A 17,549-nucleotide genomic window follows, 5' to 3' on the forward strand; every position below is an offset into this window, starting at 1 on the left:
GTAAAAACTTGAAGTAAAAAACAAACAAATAAACACACATCCGTGATCTGCCTTCTGGCAAAAAATACAAAATTCCACATTTTATAGATAGGAGCTTGAAACTTCTACAACAGGGTTTTCTGATACCTTGAATCTGATGGTGTGATTTTTGTTAAGATTTTATGACTTTTAGGGGATGTTTCCCCCTATTTTCTAAAATAAGGCAAATTTTCTCAGGCTCGTAACTTTTATTGGGTAAGACTAAACTTGATGATACTTATATATTTAAAATCAACACTCAAATGCGATTCTTTTGATGTAGCTATTGGTATCTAAATTCCATTTTTTAGGGTTTCCCAACTTTAAAAAAACTTGTTTTTTTATTAAATTCCTGAACATTTTTGAATCAATGCATGTTTTGATTATGGCTCTCCACCGAGGAATAATTAAAACTAAATTTGCATCTTTTTTTTTTTGGCTAAATGGCTTTCTCATAATTTTGATCAAATGATTTTGAGAAAAAAAGAGCGGGGGAGGAAGCCTAGTTGCTCTCCGATTTTCAGTTAATTAAAAAGGCAACTAGAACTTTTAATTTTTTACGAATCTTTTTATTAGTAAAAGATATACGTAACTTATAAATTAGCTTACGTAAAGAACTTTTGTATTCTCATGTTTTTATTACATACTAGCTGTTGGGGTGGCGCTTCGCGCCACCCCAACACCTAGTTGGTGGGGGCGCTTCGCGCCCCCCCCAAGCCCCCCGGCGCGCGTAAGTCGTTACGCCCCATATTAGTTACGCGCCATTGTAGTTGTGTCCCTATGTCCCACCTGTGAATATAGATATATATATATATATATATATATATATATATATATATATATATATATATATATATATATATATATATATATATATATATATATATATATATATATATATATATATATATATATATATATATATATATATATATATATATATATATATATATATATATATATATATATATATATATATATATATATATATATATATGGTTTTAACTACGTAAAACTTGCGAATATACAACATTCTTTGCTGTCCCATTGTCTTTGCATATAAATAGATTGTCAGGTTTACCGACTCTTGAACATGCAACATATAATGGTCCATGGGAAAACAATCTGTATTCAGATCTATACCTCATGATTCTAATGATTGCCCTTGAGCTTTGTTGATGGTGATTGCTAATCGACCATTCCCTGTCCCGGTGTCCCGGTCGTCATTTATATCCCCCTGTTTCCCCCGGTGTCCCCGTTGTAGTTGTGTCCCTGTGTCCCGGTCGTCATTTATATTCCCTGTGTCCCGGTCGTCATTTGTATCCCGGTGTCCCGGTCTGTATATACATTCGTTTTTTAGTTTTGTTTTTCTCCTTTATTTTTTTCCTTTTTTTTTCTTTTTTAGTTTATTTAGATTTTTAGATTTTTTAGTTTTTTTATTAGTTTTTAGTTTTTTTTTATTTTTATTTTTTTTTGTAGTTTTTACCTTCATTTTAGTTTTGTTAGTTTTTTTTTTTACTTATGTCCTGGTCGTCATTTATACTCCCTGTGTCCCGGTGCTTTGTTGATTGCTAATCGAACATTCCTTTTGTCTCGTCATTTATTTTTTTCTTTTTTAGTTCTTTTAGTTTTTACCTTTTTTAGTTTTTTTTAGTTTTTTAGATGAAAATTTTTTTTAGTTTTTTCCTTTTTTTTTTTAGTTTTTTATTGGTTTTTACCTTTATTTTAGCTTATTTTTCAGTTTTTTCCTTTTTTTTAGTTTTTTTTTATTTTTTATTTTTTTTACTTTTTTACCTTTTTTTAGTTTTTTTATTTTTTTTAGTTTTTTAGCTTTTTTACTTTTTTTATTAGTTTTTAGTTTTTTTTTGTAGTTTTTGCCTTTTTTTAGTTTTTTCAGTTTTTTTTTAGTTTTTTATTGGTTTTTACCTTTATTTTAGCTTATTTTTCAGTTTTTTCCTTTTTTTTTAGTTTTTAGTTTTTTTAGTTTTTTACCTTTTTTTAGTTTTTTTAGTTTTTTTTAGTTTTTTAGCTTTTTTATTTTTTTTATTAGTTTTTAGTTTTTTTGTAGTTTTTGCCTTTTTTTAGTTTTTTTAGTTTTTTAGCTTTTTTATTAGTTTTTAGTTTTTTTTGTAGTTTTTGCCTTTTTTTAGTTTTTTTCTTTTTAGTTTTTTTGTAGTTTTTACTTTCTTTTTAGTTTTGTTAGTTTTTTTTTTACTTATGTCCTGGTCGTCATTTATACTCCCTGTGTCCCGGTGCTTTGTTGATTGCTAATCGAACATTCCTTTTGTCCTGGTCGCTTTCTCTTTGAGTGTCGTCATTTATTTTTTTCTTTTTTAGTTCTTTTAGTTTTTACCTTTTTTAGTTTTTTTTAGTTTTTTAGATGAAAATTTTTTTTAGTTTTTTCCTTTTTTTCTTTTTAGTTTTTTATTGGTTTTTACCTTTATTTTAGCTTATTTTTCAGTTTTTTCCTTTTTTTATTTTTTTTTTATTTTTTAGTTTTTTTTAGTTTTTTACCTTTTTTTAGTTTTTTTTAGTTTTTTTAATTTTTTAGCTTTTTTACTTTTTTTATTAGTTTTTAGTTTTTTTGTAGTTTTTGCCTTTTTTTTCATTTATATTCCCTGTGTCCCGGTCGTCATTTGTATCCCGGTGTCCCGGTCTGTATATACATTCGTTTTTTAGTTTTGTTTTTCTCCTTTATTTTTTTCCTTTTTTTTTCTTTTTTAGTTTATTTAGATTTTTAGATTTTTTAGTTTTTTTATTAGTTTTTAGTTTTTTTTTATTTTTAGTTTTTTTGTAGTTTTTACCTTCTTTTTAGTTTTGTTAGTTTTTTTTACTTATGTCCTGGTCGTCATTTATACTCCCTGTGTCCCGGTGCTTTGTTGATTGCTAATCGAACATTCCTTTTGTCCTGGTCGCTTTCTCTTTGAGTGTCGTCATTTATTTTTTTCTTTTTTAGTTCTTTTAGTTTTTACCTTTTTTAGTTTTTTTTAGTTTTTTAGATGAAAATTTTTTTTAGTTTTTTCCTTTTTTTCTTTTTAGTTTTTTATTGGTTTTTACCTTTATTTTAGCTTATTTTTCAGTTTTTTCCTTTTTTTATTGTTTTTTTATTTTTTATTTTTTTTTTAGTTTTTTACCTTTTTTTAGTTTTTTTTAGTTTTTTTAGTTTTTTAGCTTTTTTACTTTTTTTATTAGTTTTTAGTTTTTTTGTAGTTTTTGCCTTTTTTTAGTTTTTTCAGTTTTTTTTTTAGTTTTTTATTGGTTTTTACCTTTATTTTAGCTTATTTTTCAGTTTTTTCCTTTTTTTTAGTTTTTTTTAGTTTTTAGTTTTTTTAGTTTTTTACCTTTTTTTAGTTTTTTTAGTTTTTTAGCTTTTTTATTTTTTTTATTAGTTTTTAGTTTTTTTTAGTTTTTTTAGTTTTTTTAGTTTTTTAGCTTTTTTACTTTTTTTATCAGTTTTTAGTTTTTTTTGTAGTTTTTGCCTTTTTTTTAGTTTTTTCAGTTTTTTTTTAGTTTTTTATTAGTTTGACGTCACCTGATCCAGTTTTTTCAGGTGACGTCACCTGATCCATCCACAGACAGACAACTTATTTATATATATATAGATATGAGGGGGTTCGCCCCCTCTTCAGTACCTCGCTCTGTACACTAAAGCTTACATTTTGTCCCAATTCATTAAGAATGACCCCTGAATCGCAAAAGCCGTAGAATAAATAGTTGAAATTACTAAAAATACTTTAGCGTAAAGAGTGAGGTATTAGGAGGAGGTGAGCCCCTCATATGGGTAATAATTTCTGTTCGTTTTAAGTTTTAATGCTGCTCCTTACTTCCAGCTGAAAAAAAACTTTTTCATATTTATTTTTTCATTGTTTTTTTTAAGTAATGCTAGTAAATCCTGCGCTCCCTTCATAGAAATTTTCTTCCCCCATGACAAGTTCCTTTATGGAAAGTTCCCCCAGCATATCCCCCTCTTCTCAATCCCTGCCTCCAACCAAAAAATACTCCTGAAAACGCCTGTACACTTCCCAATAATCATTACTATATGTAAGCACTGGTCAAAGTTTGTAACTTGTAGTAACCTACAGTCATACGAGGACTGTGGGGGAGTAAGTGGTTCCCAAGACATAGTTATAAGGTTTTTTGACTACGCTGAATAAAATAGCTATCTCAGAATTTTGATCCGTTGACTTTGGGAAAATAATTAGCGTGGGAGGGGGCCTGGATGCCCTCCAATTTTTTGGTCACTTAAAAAGGGCAATACAACTTTTCATTTCCGTTAGAATGAGCCCTCTTGCAATATTCTAGGACAACTGGGTCGATACGATCACACCTGAAAAAAAAAAAAAAAAAAAAAAAAAAAAAAAAAAAAAAAAAAAAAAAAACACGTATCCATGATCTGCCTTCTGGCAAAAAATACAAAATTCCACATTTTTGTAGATAGGAGCTTGAAACTTCTACAGTAGGGTTCTCTTCTATGCTGAATCTGATGGAAAATAATTAGCGTGGGAGGGGGCCTAGATGCCCTCCAATTTTTTATTCACTTAAAAAGGGCACTAGAGCTTTTATTTTCCGTTAGAATGAGCCCTCTCGCAACATTCTAGGACCACTGGGTCGATCACACCTGGGAAAAAAAAAAAAACAAAAAAACAAATAAACAAATAAACACGCATCCGTGATATGCCTTCTGGCAAAAAATATAAAATTCCACACTTTTGTAGATAGGAGCTTGAAACTTCTACAGTAGGGTTCTCTGATATGCTGAATCTGATGGTGTGATTTTCGTCAAGATTCTATGACTTTTAGGGAGTGTTTCCCTTTATTTTCTAAAATAAGGCAAATTTTCTCAGGCTCTTAACTTTTGATGGGTAAGACTAAACCTGATGAAACTAACATATTTAAAATCAGCATTAAAATGCGATTCTTTTGATGTAGCTATTGATACCAAAATTCCGTTTTTTAGAGTTTTGGTTACTATTGAGACGGGTCGCTCCTTATTACAGTTCGTTACCACGAACTGTTTGAAAACACAGGTCAAAGTTTGTAACTTGCAGCCCCTCCCACGAGATACGGGGGAGTAAGTCGTCCCTAAAGACATGGTTATTAGGTTTTTTGACTATGGGTGAATAAAATGGCTTTCTCAGAATTTTGATCCGGTGACTTTTGGGGAAAAATGAGCGTGGGAGGGGGCCTAGGTGCCCTCCAATTTTTTTGGTAGCTTAAAAAGTGCATTAGAACTTTTAATTTCCGTTAGAATGAGACCTCTCACGACTTTCTAGGACCACTCAGTCGATACTATCACCCCTGGAAAACCAAAAAACAAATAAACACGCATCCGTGATCTGTATTCTGGCAAAAAATGTGAAATTCCACATTTTTCTAGATAGGAGCTTAAAACTTCTACAATAAGGTTCTCTGATACGCTAAATCTGATGGTGTGATTTGCGTTTAGATTTTATTACTTTTAGGGGGTGTTTTCCCCTATTTTCTAAAATAAGGCAAATTTTCTCAGGCTCGTAACTTTTGATGGGTATAATTGATCTTGATGAAACTTATATATTTTAAAATCAGCATTAAAATGCGATTTTTTTTATGGAACTATTGGTATGAAAATTTCATTTTTTAGAGTGTCGGTTACTATTGAGCCGGGTCGCTCCTTACTACAGTTCGTTACAACGAACTGTTTGATGACATGAATGCTGCCATTCTTTTTTTGGGGCTGATTAATCCAAAAGTAAATTGGTTTACATGTTTCTTAAGTAAAATGCCTATGAACCAAACTCTAGTTTTTCATCCCTTCTTAAGAAAATAGGAGGCAGTTTAACAAGCAAAATTCGACTGAGGCCTGGAAAAACCATTTTATTTCCGATGGAGTTTTCCAATCCCTGAAAAATCAGGAGTATACAAGAAAAAGAAGGAATTTTGTCAAATTTACGGGGGGGGGGGAATTGGGGGCCAATTTTTCCAAATGAAGAGGATATAATATTGAAAGCTGAAAAATAAGCCATAGAGTACCCATAAAGGCAAAAATATCATAGGCAGTGCAATAGTGCTGCCTAAGTAAAGAGTGATGTGGGCAAAATGTTTTTTTACTATTTCTCTCAGGACCCGAGCCCATCCTATAGAAGGAGTTGTCATAGAAACTTCAAAAGGGACAAATTCAATTTAAAAATTGAGAGGAATAGTGCCCTTTTTAATAGTTGAAAGTGATTGAAGGGCAACCAGTCGCCCACACCCATCATTTCCCCAAATACATCAAATAAAAATTTTGAGACGGCCATTTTGTTCAACGTAGTTGAAAGGTCCAGAAATTAAAATAATAATGATTTATTTCAACGTACATGAAATGCACTTAGAGGAGTACAAAAAGATAGAAAAATAAAATGAAAATGGGAACAATTAACAAGAAAAAACTCACAAAAAAAAACAAATAACATCTCAGCTATTTAAGCAACACAATTAAGCTAAACAATTAAGTAGAAAGTCGAAAATTTTTTCTTGGAGCTTACGGAACCGGTCCACACACTGGTCCCTTTTTGAAAAAATATTAATTTGAAAAAAGGGACACACTGGTCCCTTTTTGAAAAAATATCAAAAACGCCATATCTACTCGAAATGCACCAGTTACGAGTCCAAAGCGGGAATTGGAGAAAATAATTGCAAAAACAGAAAAATAAAGATCTAATTTTTTTCCGCTCAGATATTATGAAAAAACTCCACAAAGGGACCAAAAAGAAGACATGCAGTGCGAAAAAAGTGTTGTAACGTCTTCCCTGGGTTATTTTATGAGACTATCCTTTAACTCGAGCAACACTAAGCAAAAAGTAAGCAGAAATAAAGTCAAATTACCTTCCAATCGTAAAACTACCACAAACCATCATCAATAAATAGATGAAACTAAAAACGAGCATAAATTATAGTTAATAATCGAGTCAAACTCAAAAGGAGCAAAAACTAACATGAGTAGGACTGACAACCCCCATGTATTTTCAAGACCAGAACATAAGTTACACTTTACTGAAAACAATATACATTTTAAAACTTTTTCACTTTTTTACTTTAATAGATAAGAAAATATTTAAACTTTAAGAAATAAATATCAGTATATTTATATTAAACTGACAATCCCAGGTCATTTTTTTTCTTTTCAGTAAAGTGCAAATTATTTTCTGGGGCATGGATTCAGATGTTAGGCACAACTTCATGAAATGGGAATTATGCCGAAAATAGTAGACTTTGAAGTGATGCCATAATACAGCTGTTTTTCACACATCTCAGCTTTTCCTTCACATATGTCTGATTAACGACTAATTAATCAATCTATTTTATATTCAAACCAGCAAAAAAAGAAAGTGGACAATTATTACCCTAATTCAGATTTTTGTATATAAGACAAACTATTCTAGCTGTAACATAATAATAAAAAGTGAAAATAAATTCATTTTAAGACAAATTTACCCATTGGCGTAGCTAGGGTGTCATGCCAGGGGAATGGAGGACAAGAAAGCCAAACAGCTGACTGAACTTGATAAACTTTGGAAGTTTTCAAACAATTTAACGAAAGGTGCATGAGTGACACATTGTTAATATGATGATATTATCTGCCACAAGGTGTAATGCCTGTCTAAACTCTGTACTGAAGTTGTGAAACAGGTTGTTACCCCCTCAGTGCCCCGCTCTTTACGCTAAAGTTTGACCCTGCCTTACAACTATACATTTTAAAACTAAAAAAAAAACTTTAGCGTAAAAAGCGAGGCGCTGTGAAGGGGACAGTCCATTTCATATACGGAATAATTTCTATTCGTTTTACGTTTTAATGTCGCTCCTTACTTTGAGTTAAAAAAAAACTTTTTTTTATTTCATTCAATCAATTAGTTATAGGTCCAAGAGTGTAACTAAATTTTTACACAAAAATAGTGACATATAATACATTTTGAACCACTGCAGCCGACCAGCAGGAAAAATCACATACCCAATTATTTATATACAAGTGCACATCCGTTATGTTCTTAGTTTTAAAACTTCCCTTTTCAACAGTGCAAACCGCTTTGCAGTCAGACGCTAAACCTTCTGTATTGCGTAAATCATTTTCGCGCCCTCAATGTGCCCTCAAACATATAATGTTTTAATAGAATGGGTTTTCACATAAACTTCAGATGGGGTTCATTTGATTTTAAACTGAAAGTTATAGTGCCCTTTTTAAGAGTCAAAGTGATTTGAGTGATTACAAGAATTGGCATATCGTCAGATGATGGCACCGTGAAACCTGATAAAAAACAAAACAACTTATTTTGCAAATAAGAAAAATACTTTGATGTAAAACAGGCTTTTATTTGAAACTCCGATATCATACAAACTTACCGCCTGTCTTGTGTATCACAGAAAGGGGTACGCACACAGGAAATTTCTTTCCCGTGTTCTTCTCCCCCCCCCTATTTAATATACATAATGTTCATCTGACTTTCTCTCTGTTATAATCAATAACACTGGAACCAATTTCACATATTCCAAAGCCAGAAACTTGGATAAACATTAGACAAAAAACACGGGCCAAAATGTAAAGGAAAAAAACAAAAATATACTAATAGAACGGCCAACAACCTTAAAGTTAGAAGAAGACACTCGGTTCTCACACGGCAAAATATTTGTTTTCATTCACACTAAAATTAGACCGTATTAAAGACAAAAATAAACCTAAGGGTATTTAAATTGAAGAACAATTAAAGAACAATTTAGAACAATTAAATCGAATACACATCAATTACCGCACTCACTAGCTGATATACATATTTGTATATCTAGAATACTTTTTTGACTGTAAAATGTAAGAAGCTTTTGTAGTTACAGAGCACTGATTTTAGTTTGCAGAATGGACTTAAATGGAATAGGAAATGGACTTAAATTATAAAAAAAAAAATTGGAGGTTCAAGTAATTAAAAGACAAATTTTGGTAGTCACTTAATAGCATCTATAAACACTGACAAGATGAGAAAAATAACTCTAAACACGGGAATCAGACATATTAGCGGGGAAAGAGGTAGCTTTGGCCCGTATCTCCACTAGCTGTTAAAAAATATGCACTGATTTTTTTTCACAATTCGGATTAATTTACATTCATTATACTATTTTTTTGCGTTCTTGTAATTTTTGCATCAGTCCTCGTAGTAAATCTCTAAGCATGTGGCTGACAATTATCAGTAGACAATTGCCTAAGCTTTCAGATGCCTTATGCAAGACAACTAATTTCAATTAACGATTTATCTCAAATTTAAAATATATCCTATTGAAACTCCGTCAGTGACGCATACAGTAAAGGTTTCATATGGTGCCCGAGCGGAGCAGCTGATCTCAAGATATAGCAGTGAAAACGGCCATAAAAAAAATTGGATGCGGCCGTAGGGAGTAAAGGATAGCCATAACAACGATACAGGACACCAATTTCAAAACACAAGTAGCAGACCGTTAGGAGACAATGACTAGCTTCCTAGAAGTGCTTATTAAATGGTGCTTGACTTTTGTTGATAGGAAAACGAAGGAGTTAAGAAGATTTTACAAGGTGAAATAATTTAAAATCTAAGAAAGTTAGATAGATTCAAGGAAGACAAAATAAAATAAAGGAAAGAAAAAAAAGAAAAAAAGAAGATAAAACAGGAAGACAGGGTATTATGGGCATTCCTGCACACAGGATAGGTTTTTGTCAAGAGGTTCTTCGATATGAAAAATTGAATTTTCAGAAAAAAATGAAAAAGCAATATAAATGGATCTTAAGGCCCAAAACAACCTTTTTTTATACTGAACAGCCCCATCCCACCAAACAAGACTTCACCCAAAGATTAAAACGCTGTCTATAGATAAAAACATTAGAAAAAACATACATGAACAAAATATATAAGTTTTTAAGTGTAAAAGGCCGATCTAAAATTCCTTTGTCTTATAAAATAAGAGATAAGGTACACGAGGAGGACTATGTCGCAAAAGAGTTTTCTCATCAACCATTTTAATAGCTGCATCATCGTATCGTATCCATCGCTGAAGCCCTGGATGGTAGACGTCGGCCATGTAATGTCCTTTGGTTGCCTCTTTTCCATCATGGTAAATGGCAGCAAAAAGTTTATAGTTGCGCTGCTTGTTACTCATTTTAGCTTTAATGTTAGAAGAAAGAACGTCTACAAAAAAAGAACATTTTTAAAGGCAAGACAACTTGGATAAGAAATAAGATTTATGGGCTCCCCACCTGGCGTCTGAAGTCTCATTGCCGTCTAATAAAATACTCACTACGGCTAATGACTGAATAAAGTTTTATTTTTGCTCTGTTTTAACAAAATAAATTTAAACAATTTTTTTCAGCAAGGAGTAAAAACCGACATTAAAACTAAAAACATAACGAAATTATTCCGTCTATGAGGGGGATAGGCTTCTCCTTCCTAATTCCTTGCTCTTTACGCTAAAATCTTCATGTTCTGAAAGAACACTTTTCATTCAAATTCTGACGACCCTTGTATTTGAGCGGTCTTTCTTCAAGAATTGAGACAGAAAAAACAAAGTTTAGCATGAAGAGGGAGGGGTAGCTCCTTTCATATACGGAATAATGCCTGGTCGTTTTAAATTCCAATGTCGCTTCTTACTATCAGCTGAAAAAAAAATTGTATCTTTAATTTCTGACAGTTCTTCAATCATGCCCAAAAATTCTTTACCCCTGTGTAAATATTTCCCTGGAAACTTCCCCAGTAATAGAAATTCTCCGTGGAAAGTACCCCTCTCCACGGAAAGTTCTCCCTCAAAATGTCCATAATCTCCCAAGAGTAAATACTACATGTGAAGGATCGGGCAATTTTCGTAACTTAAAGCCCATTCTCCAAGGACTATGGAGGGTCGTGTCATCCCAAAACGCATAGTTATAGAACCTTTCAACTATAATGAATAGAATGGATATCTAAAGATTTTAATTGGATATCCTTGGAAGAAATGACCATGAGAGGGGAAATAGTTGCTTTACAATATTTTCGGTCACTTAAAAAGGGTACTAGAACTTTTTATTTCCGTTCGAATGAGCCCTCTCCTGATTTCCTAGAACCACTACTTGATATGAATACCCCTAGAAAAAAAAACAAGAAAGAATCTAATGGTGCGATTTTCATTAAGGTCACTTGACTTTTTGGGGAGCCCCCCCCCCCCTTCAAAAATCAGGCAACCTTTCTCAAACTCGTAGCTTTTGAAGTGCAAAGTTAAATTTAATTAATTTTAAATATTTGGAATCAACATAAAGAGCTAATTCTTTTGATATTTCTATTATTATCAAAATTCCGCTTTTTAGAGTTTTGGCTAATATTGGGTGGAGTTACTCCTGACTTACAGTTAACACAAACCTGGACCACAAACTATTTGAGGAAAATGCAATAAATTTCACAGTTTCAATCTGGATGCCTCAGCTAAACAGAAGGATACCAGTAGGCAAACAGTCAGAGACATCCCATTTATCAGTCCCAAATAGTTAGTGAATAAGAAGTATATTCAATTATCAAACCGTTCGTGGTAACGAGCTGTAGTAAGGAGAGACCCGGCTCAATATCAAACGAAACTATAAAAAACAGAATTTTTTGCTAAAAGATACATAAAAAGAATCGGATTTTCATGCTGATTTTAAATATATAAGTTTCATCAAATTTAGTCTTCGTCATCAAAAGTTACGATCCTGAGAAAATTTGCCTCATTTTGGAGAATAGGGGGATACAACCCCTAAAAGTCATAGAAGCTTAACGAAAATCACACCACCGCATTCAGCGTATCAGACAACCCTAAAGCAAAATTTCAAGCTCCTATCTACAAAAACGTGGAATTTAGTATTTTTTGTCAGAAGACAGATCACGGGTGCGTGTTTATTTGTTTTCTTTTTTTTCCCAGGGGTCATTGTATCGACCAAGTGGTCCTAGAATGTCGCAAGAGGGCTCATTCTAACGGAAATGAAAAGTTCTAGTGCCCTTTTTAAGTGACCAAAAAAATTGGAGGGCACCTAGGCGCCTTGTCACGCTCATTTTTTTCCCAAAATCAACGGATCAAAATTTTGAAATAGCCATTTAGTTTTAAATAGTCAAAAACCACAATAACTATGTCTTTGGGGATGACTTACTCCCCCACAGTCCCTGGGGGAGGGGCTGCAAGTTACAAACTTTGACCAGTTGTTACATACAGTAATGGTTATTGGGAAGCGTACAGACGTTTTCAGTGGGATTTTTTGGGTTTGGGGGTGGGGTTGAGGGGAGGGGGCTATGTGGGAGGATCTTTCCTTGGAGGAATATGTTATGGGGGAAGAGAAATTCAATGAAAAGGGCGCGGAATTTTCTAGCATTACTATAAAAAAAGACAATGAAAAAATAAACCTGAAAAAGTTTTTTTCAATTGAAAGTAAGGAGTTGCATTAAAACTTAAAACGAACATATATTATTACGCATATGAGGGGTTCTAAAAATACTTTAGCATAAAGAGCGAGGTATTTAGGAGAACATAAATACCTCCCTCTTTATACTAAAGTATTTTTAGTAATTTAAACTATTTGTTCTACGGCCTTTCTGATTCCGGGGTTATTCTTAAAGAATTGGGACAAAACTTAAGATTTAGTGTAAAGAGCGAAGTATTAACGAGGGGACAGACCCCCTCATATACATAATAAAAATATAAGAATATAAAAGTTTGTTACGTAAGTTAATTCTTAAGTTACGTATATTTTTTACTAACAAAAACGTTTGTTAAGAATTAAAAGTTTTAGTTGCCTTTTTAAGTAACCAAAACATTTGAGGGCAATAGGGCTCCTTCCCCACCCCTTATTTCTCAAAATCGTCGGATCAAAACTAAGAGAAAGCCATTTAGCCAAAAAAAGAATTAATATGCAAATTTCATTTTAATAATTTATGTGCGGAGAGCCAAAATCAAACATGCATTAATCCAAAACGTTCAGAAATTAAATAAAAAAAAAACAAGCTTTTTAACTGAAAGTAAGGAGCGACATTAAAACTTAAAACGAAAATAAATTACTCCGTATATGAAATGGGATGTCCCCTCCGCAATCCCTCGCTCTTTACGCTAAAGTGTGACTCTTTGCCACATTTCTACTTTTTAAAACAATTAAACACTTTAGCGTAAAGAGCAAGGGATTGCGGAGGGGACAACCCATTTCATATACGGAGTAATTTCTGTTCGTTTTAAATTTTAATGTCGCTCCTTGCTTTCAGTTAAAATTTTTTTTATTTTATTTAATAATTTAACAGACCGAGAATTGAGTAAGAAAGACGTTGAAATTCAGAAGCTGATAATTACAAAAGCTGATATTTCCACTTTTATTAGTTTATAAGGTACAATTTTAAAAAGAGAGCATTATTTTGCAGCAATATACATAAATAATTCGAAGATTAGTGCAAGATCATGTTATGCAAACAAAAACAGTTAACTGCCTTAAATTAAGCTAAATTCCAACAGTAATTTACTATTCTCCATCTGAAAAGAAAATAACAAATATTTATGATAAGTATCATTTTGTATCCCTTAAACACTTGACCCCCCACTCCCTTTGAAATCACTAAAATGCTTTAAATAAATTATGTTCCTTAGGTGACTAAAAAAAAAAAACATTTTTTTTTAACTGCAAGTAAGGAGCGACATTAAAACTTAAAACAAACAGAAATTATTCCGTATATGAAAGGGGTTCTCCCCTCTGCTTCGCTCCGCTCTTTATACTAAAGTTTGACTCTTTGTTACAACTCTACTTTCTAAAACAATAAAAAACTTTAGCGTAAAAAGCGAGGCGTTGAGGAGGGGACAACCCCTCTCATATACGGAATAATTTCTGTTCGTTTTATGGTTTAATGTCGCTCCTTACTTGCAGTTAAAAAAAAAAACCTGTTTTTTTACATTTAATTTGGTGAACGTTTTTCACCGCACATGAATAAATGAAACGAAATTTCAATATTAATTTTTTTTTGCTAAATGGCTTTCTCATAGTTTTGATTAGAAAACTTTGATAAGAAAAGGGCCGGGAGAAGAGGCATAGTTGCCCTCCAATTTTTGATTATTTAAAAATGCAACTATATTTTTTTGATTTTTTTACGAACGCTTTTGTAAGTAATAAACATACGTACCTGTCGAATTAACTTCTATATTAACGTTATGCAATGAACTTCCATATTTGTGTATTTTCATTACGTATACGAGGGTGTTCTGCCCGTCGTCAATACCTCGCTCTTTGCACTAAAGCTTGAACTTTGTCCCAAATCTTTAAGAATGACCCTGAATCACAAAGGCCATAGAAAAATTGTTGAAATTACTAAAAATACGTTAGCGTAAAGAGCAAGGTATTGTTGAGGAGACGAACCCCCTTATATACGTAATGTTTTATGTTCGTTTCAAGTTTTAATGCTGCTCATTACTTCCTGTTGATTTTTTAAAATTTATTTTCTCTTTTTCCAAAGACCCTCCCAGTAACCCCTTCCCCGACTCACCCCCACCCCAACAAGAAAAAGTCCCCCTGAAAACGTCTGTGCATTTCATAATAACCATTACTATACGTAAAATGGTTAAAGTTTGTAACTTGCAGCCCCTCCCCGGGGGATTGTGGGGTATCAAGTCGTCCCGAAAGACATATTTATTAGGTTTTTGACTAAGCTGAACAGATGGCTATCTCAAGATTTTGATTCAGTGACTTTGGAGAAACATGTGAAGGAAGGGGACCTAGATGCCCTTCAGTCTTTTTGGTACTAGAACTTTTGATTTCCGTTAGAATGAGCCCTCTCGCAACATTCTAGGACCACTGGGTCGATACGATCACCCCTTGGAAAAACAAAAACAAAAAACAAACAAATAAATAAACACGCATCCGTGATCTGTCTTTTGGGAAAAAAAATTCACATTTTTGTAGATAGGAGCTTGAAATATCTACAGTAGGGTTCTCTGATACACTAAATCTGACGGTGTGATTTTCGTTAAGATTCTATGAATTAAAAAAAATTTAAAATCAGTGCCATGATTAGACAAGACTTAACTGTGGTTTTTGCAACAATCGCCATCTAATGAAGCAAACTTTTGACTACTCGTCTCAAGCCAACCGTTTTTACTGCAAGGGTAATTCACTTTTGAGCACGTAACATTTTCACCCACAACAAATGAAAGCAGAATCGAGTCTTAACCAGCCCGACACTGAAGCATCCCTCCACGATTTAGAATGTGCAACAAGACTGTCACCAGCGGTTTCCATGTGAGAGGTTGATTACCACAGGGTGAAAAAAAATTACTTACACTCGAAGTGTCGAGTGCAAGTCACGTTTTGAAGAGAAAGCACAATTTACTTATGTTCTATGTTAGAGAAAGATCTGGCTAAAGAAAGGCTCTACAACAGAAATTCTTATATGCCTCAAAGAACACCTAAAAACAATTTTCCTTGAGCTCTACAACGCGCTTCGCCAGCACTATGAGCCCAGGAAAGTAAAAGAAACACTAAGAGGGGCTGACATTGTCTTACTGTCCGACTTTGCTGAGATCTTTGCAATCAAGCAACAACAAAATGAACTACTATTGTCTACTACAGTAGTCTTAATGAGAGTTTTGCATACATGAGCTATGCAGTCGTAATTGACGACCTAACCCATGACAATAAATGCTTTTGCAGCTTGTACCAAGATTTGTGCCGACTATTTTCGTGCACATCATTTCCAACATAGCATTATACATCACTGGAGTGATGGTGTTGCGAGTCAGTACAAGAATCGCTACACGGTTGGTGCACTTGTTCATCACACATCAGTTTATGGGTGTCCTGGAACTAGGTCGTATTCAAGAACAGCTCACGGTAAAGGTCCCATGGATGGTATTGGAGCCGAAGTAAAGGGAAAGGTATGGCTGAAAAATTTGCGAGGCCAAGTTATTATTAACACTGCCGAACAGTTCTATAAAGCCCTGAAAATAGACGAGACTTCTATTATGGTCCTTCACCTCGCTAGTTCAGGACTTGAAGGTATTCATTCATCTCTTGAATCCTCACGCTGGTCCGCCATGAGGGAACAGCCAATTTTCAAAACGCACGAGATTCATTTTGCCACTGCAAGCAGTGAGAAGACACTACACATGAAATTTCATTCCGTCTTCTCATCCATCTCATCACCTGGGCACTTCTATAGTTATGATCTTGAACCATTGGAGACTGCAGTTGTAGGTCCTAGCGAACCCGAAATCGCAAACGCCAATGAAGAGAAGGATGACAGTGAAACTCCCCTCAAAGCACCAACTGGTGGATTTCAGCACAAGCATTTAATGGCGGGTATGTCCATGACAGTTGCTTAAAAGGGGAAAGGGAAAAGAGGAAGTATGTGTGAAAAGTTTATGTTGCAATGATTGATACACTTCGTCCACATTCTGTTGAAGTGGTCTTGCTCAGAAAGGCTGGTGATTCTCTCTACTGCTTCAAATTTCATGCCAATAACCGTGATAAATCGAACTTTCTAGAGTGGCCCAGATTCTGCCAACTTTTACGCACAAACTCATATTAGGTAGATAAAGATTATTAAAAAAAAAAAAAAAAAAAAAAAAAAAAAAAAAAAAAAAAAAAAAAAAAAAAAAAAAAAAGGAATTACTCGTTCAAACTAGGCAGGTATGTATTCTTTTGTGGAGGCGCGAGTGTAAATTCTTTAAAACAGACAAGCAGCGAATTATATAAAACTTAGAGGAGATTATGAAACATATAGATAAAAAAATTTCAGGGATGATGGGGGGGGGGGCTAATATATCGTTGAAATCACCTCAAATATATTTCTGAAAGTAAATTCCATAGTAAATAAAAGAAACAGAGAAGAGCTATAAATACACCCATCTCAAAATCGAACTATATCTTAATTACCTTCTAGAAACTACCTAGCTCCAACCTACCTCTGTACGAGTTGCATGTTTTTTTGTTTTTTTCAATATTAACATTTCGACACTAGATTTCCGAATTTAAGCTACAACCCCTAGATCTAGGTGGTCTCTGTGAATCCATAAATCGGTCATTTTCTCGCTCAAATAGTAGTATATTCGGCAATTATTGCGGTCGACAACTCAAACAATGGTGTAAAAACTAGCCATAACAAGTAAAACGAAATGCCTTTAACAGTAATTGGAGAATATTCCCTTTTCATCAATTTAAAATTTATCTATAGTAAAAAAAATTGCGTTAAAAACAATCTTATCTTTTCTAGAAACCAGGCATTCTAGTGGAGGAAAGATACGGATAAAAATGGTCAAACCTCGGGGAAATTACAACAGAATTTTTTTTTACACCAAAATGTTCAGAAAAATCAGTTTAATCACACAAAAAATTCCCCCCAATCTCCCTTGCACAAGTATCCCAAATTTGCCCTTCAAAGGGATAACTGAGGGGAAAAATCTGACTTTTGTGTTTATAAATATTTTTGAGTTTAAATAGTCGTTTCAAATCAAATCAAGTATGCCGACTCCAAATCTGAACTCAGATTTTCCTTTTTTCCGTACCCTAATGCCCATTTCCACCCTTAAAGGACGGG

General features: G+C 33.3%; 1 protein-coding gene across 2 annotated transcripts in view; it reads right to left on the bottom strand.

Annotated features, from left to right (window-relative positions):
• Positions 1–8,322: 8,322 nt before the first annotated feature.
• The window catches only part of LOC136034589 (uncharacterized), a 134,620-nt gene continuing 125,393 nt past the window's right edge, over positions 8,323–17,549 (bottom strand). For both annotated transcript variants that reach the window (XM_065715855.1, XM_065715854.1), the window contains one exon: positions 8,323–10,178. In XM_065715855.1, the coding sequence (XP_065571927.1) occupies positions 9,928–10,178 (251 nt within the window). In that variant the 3' untranslated portion in view covers positions 8,323–9,927. The remainder of the gene's footprint in view (positions 10,179–17,549) is intronic.

This window comes from Artemia franciscana, chromosome 13 (assembly GCF_032884065.1).
Source record: "Artemia franciscana chromosome 13, ASM3288406v1, whole genome shotgun sequence".
Lineage (NCBI taxonomy): Eukaryota > Metazoa > Arthropoda > Branchiopoda > Anostraca > Artemiidae > Artemia > Artemia franciscana.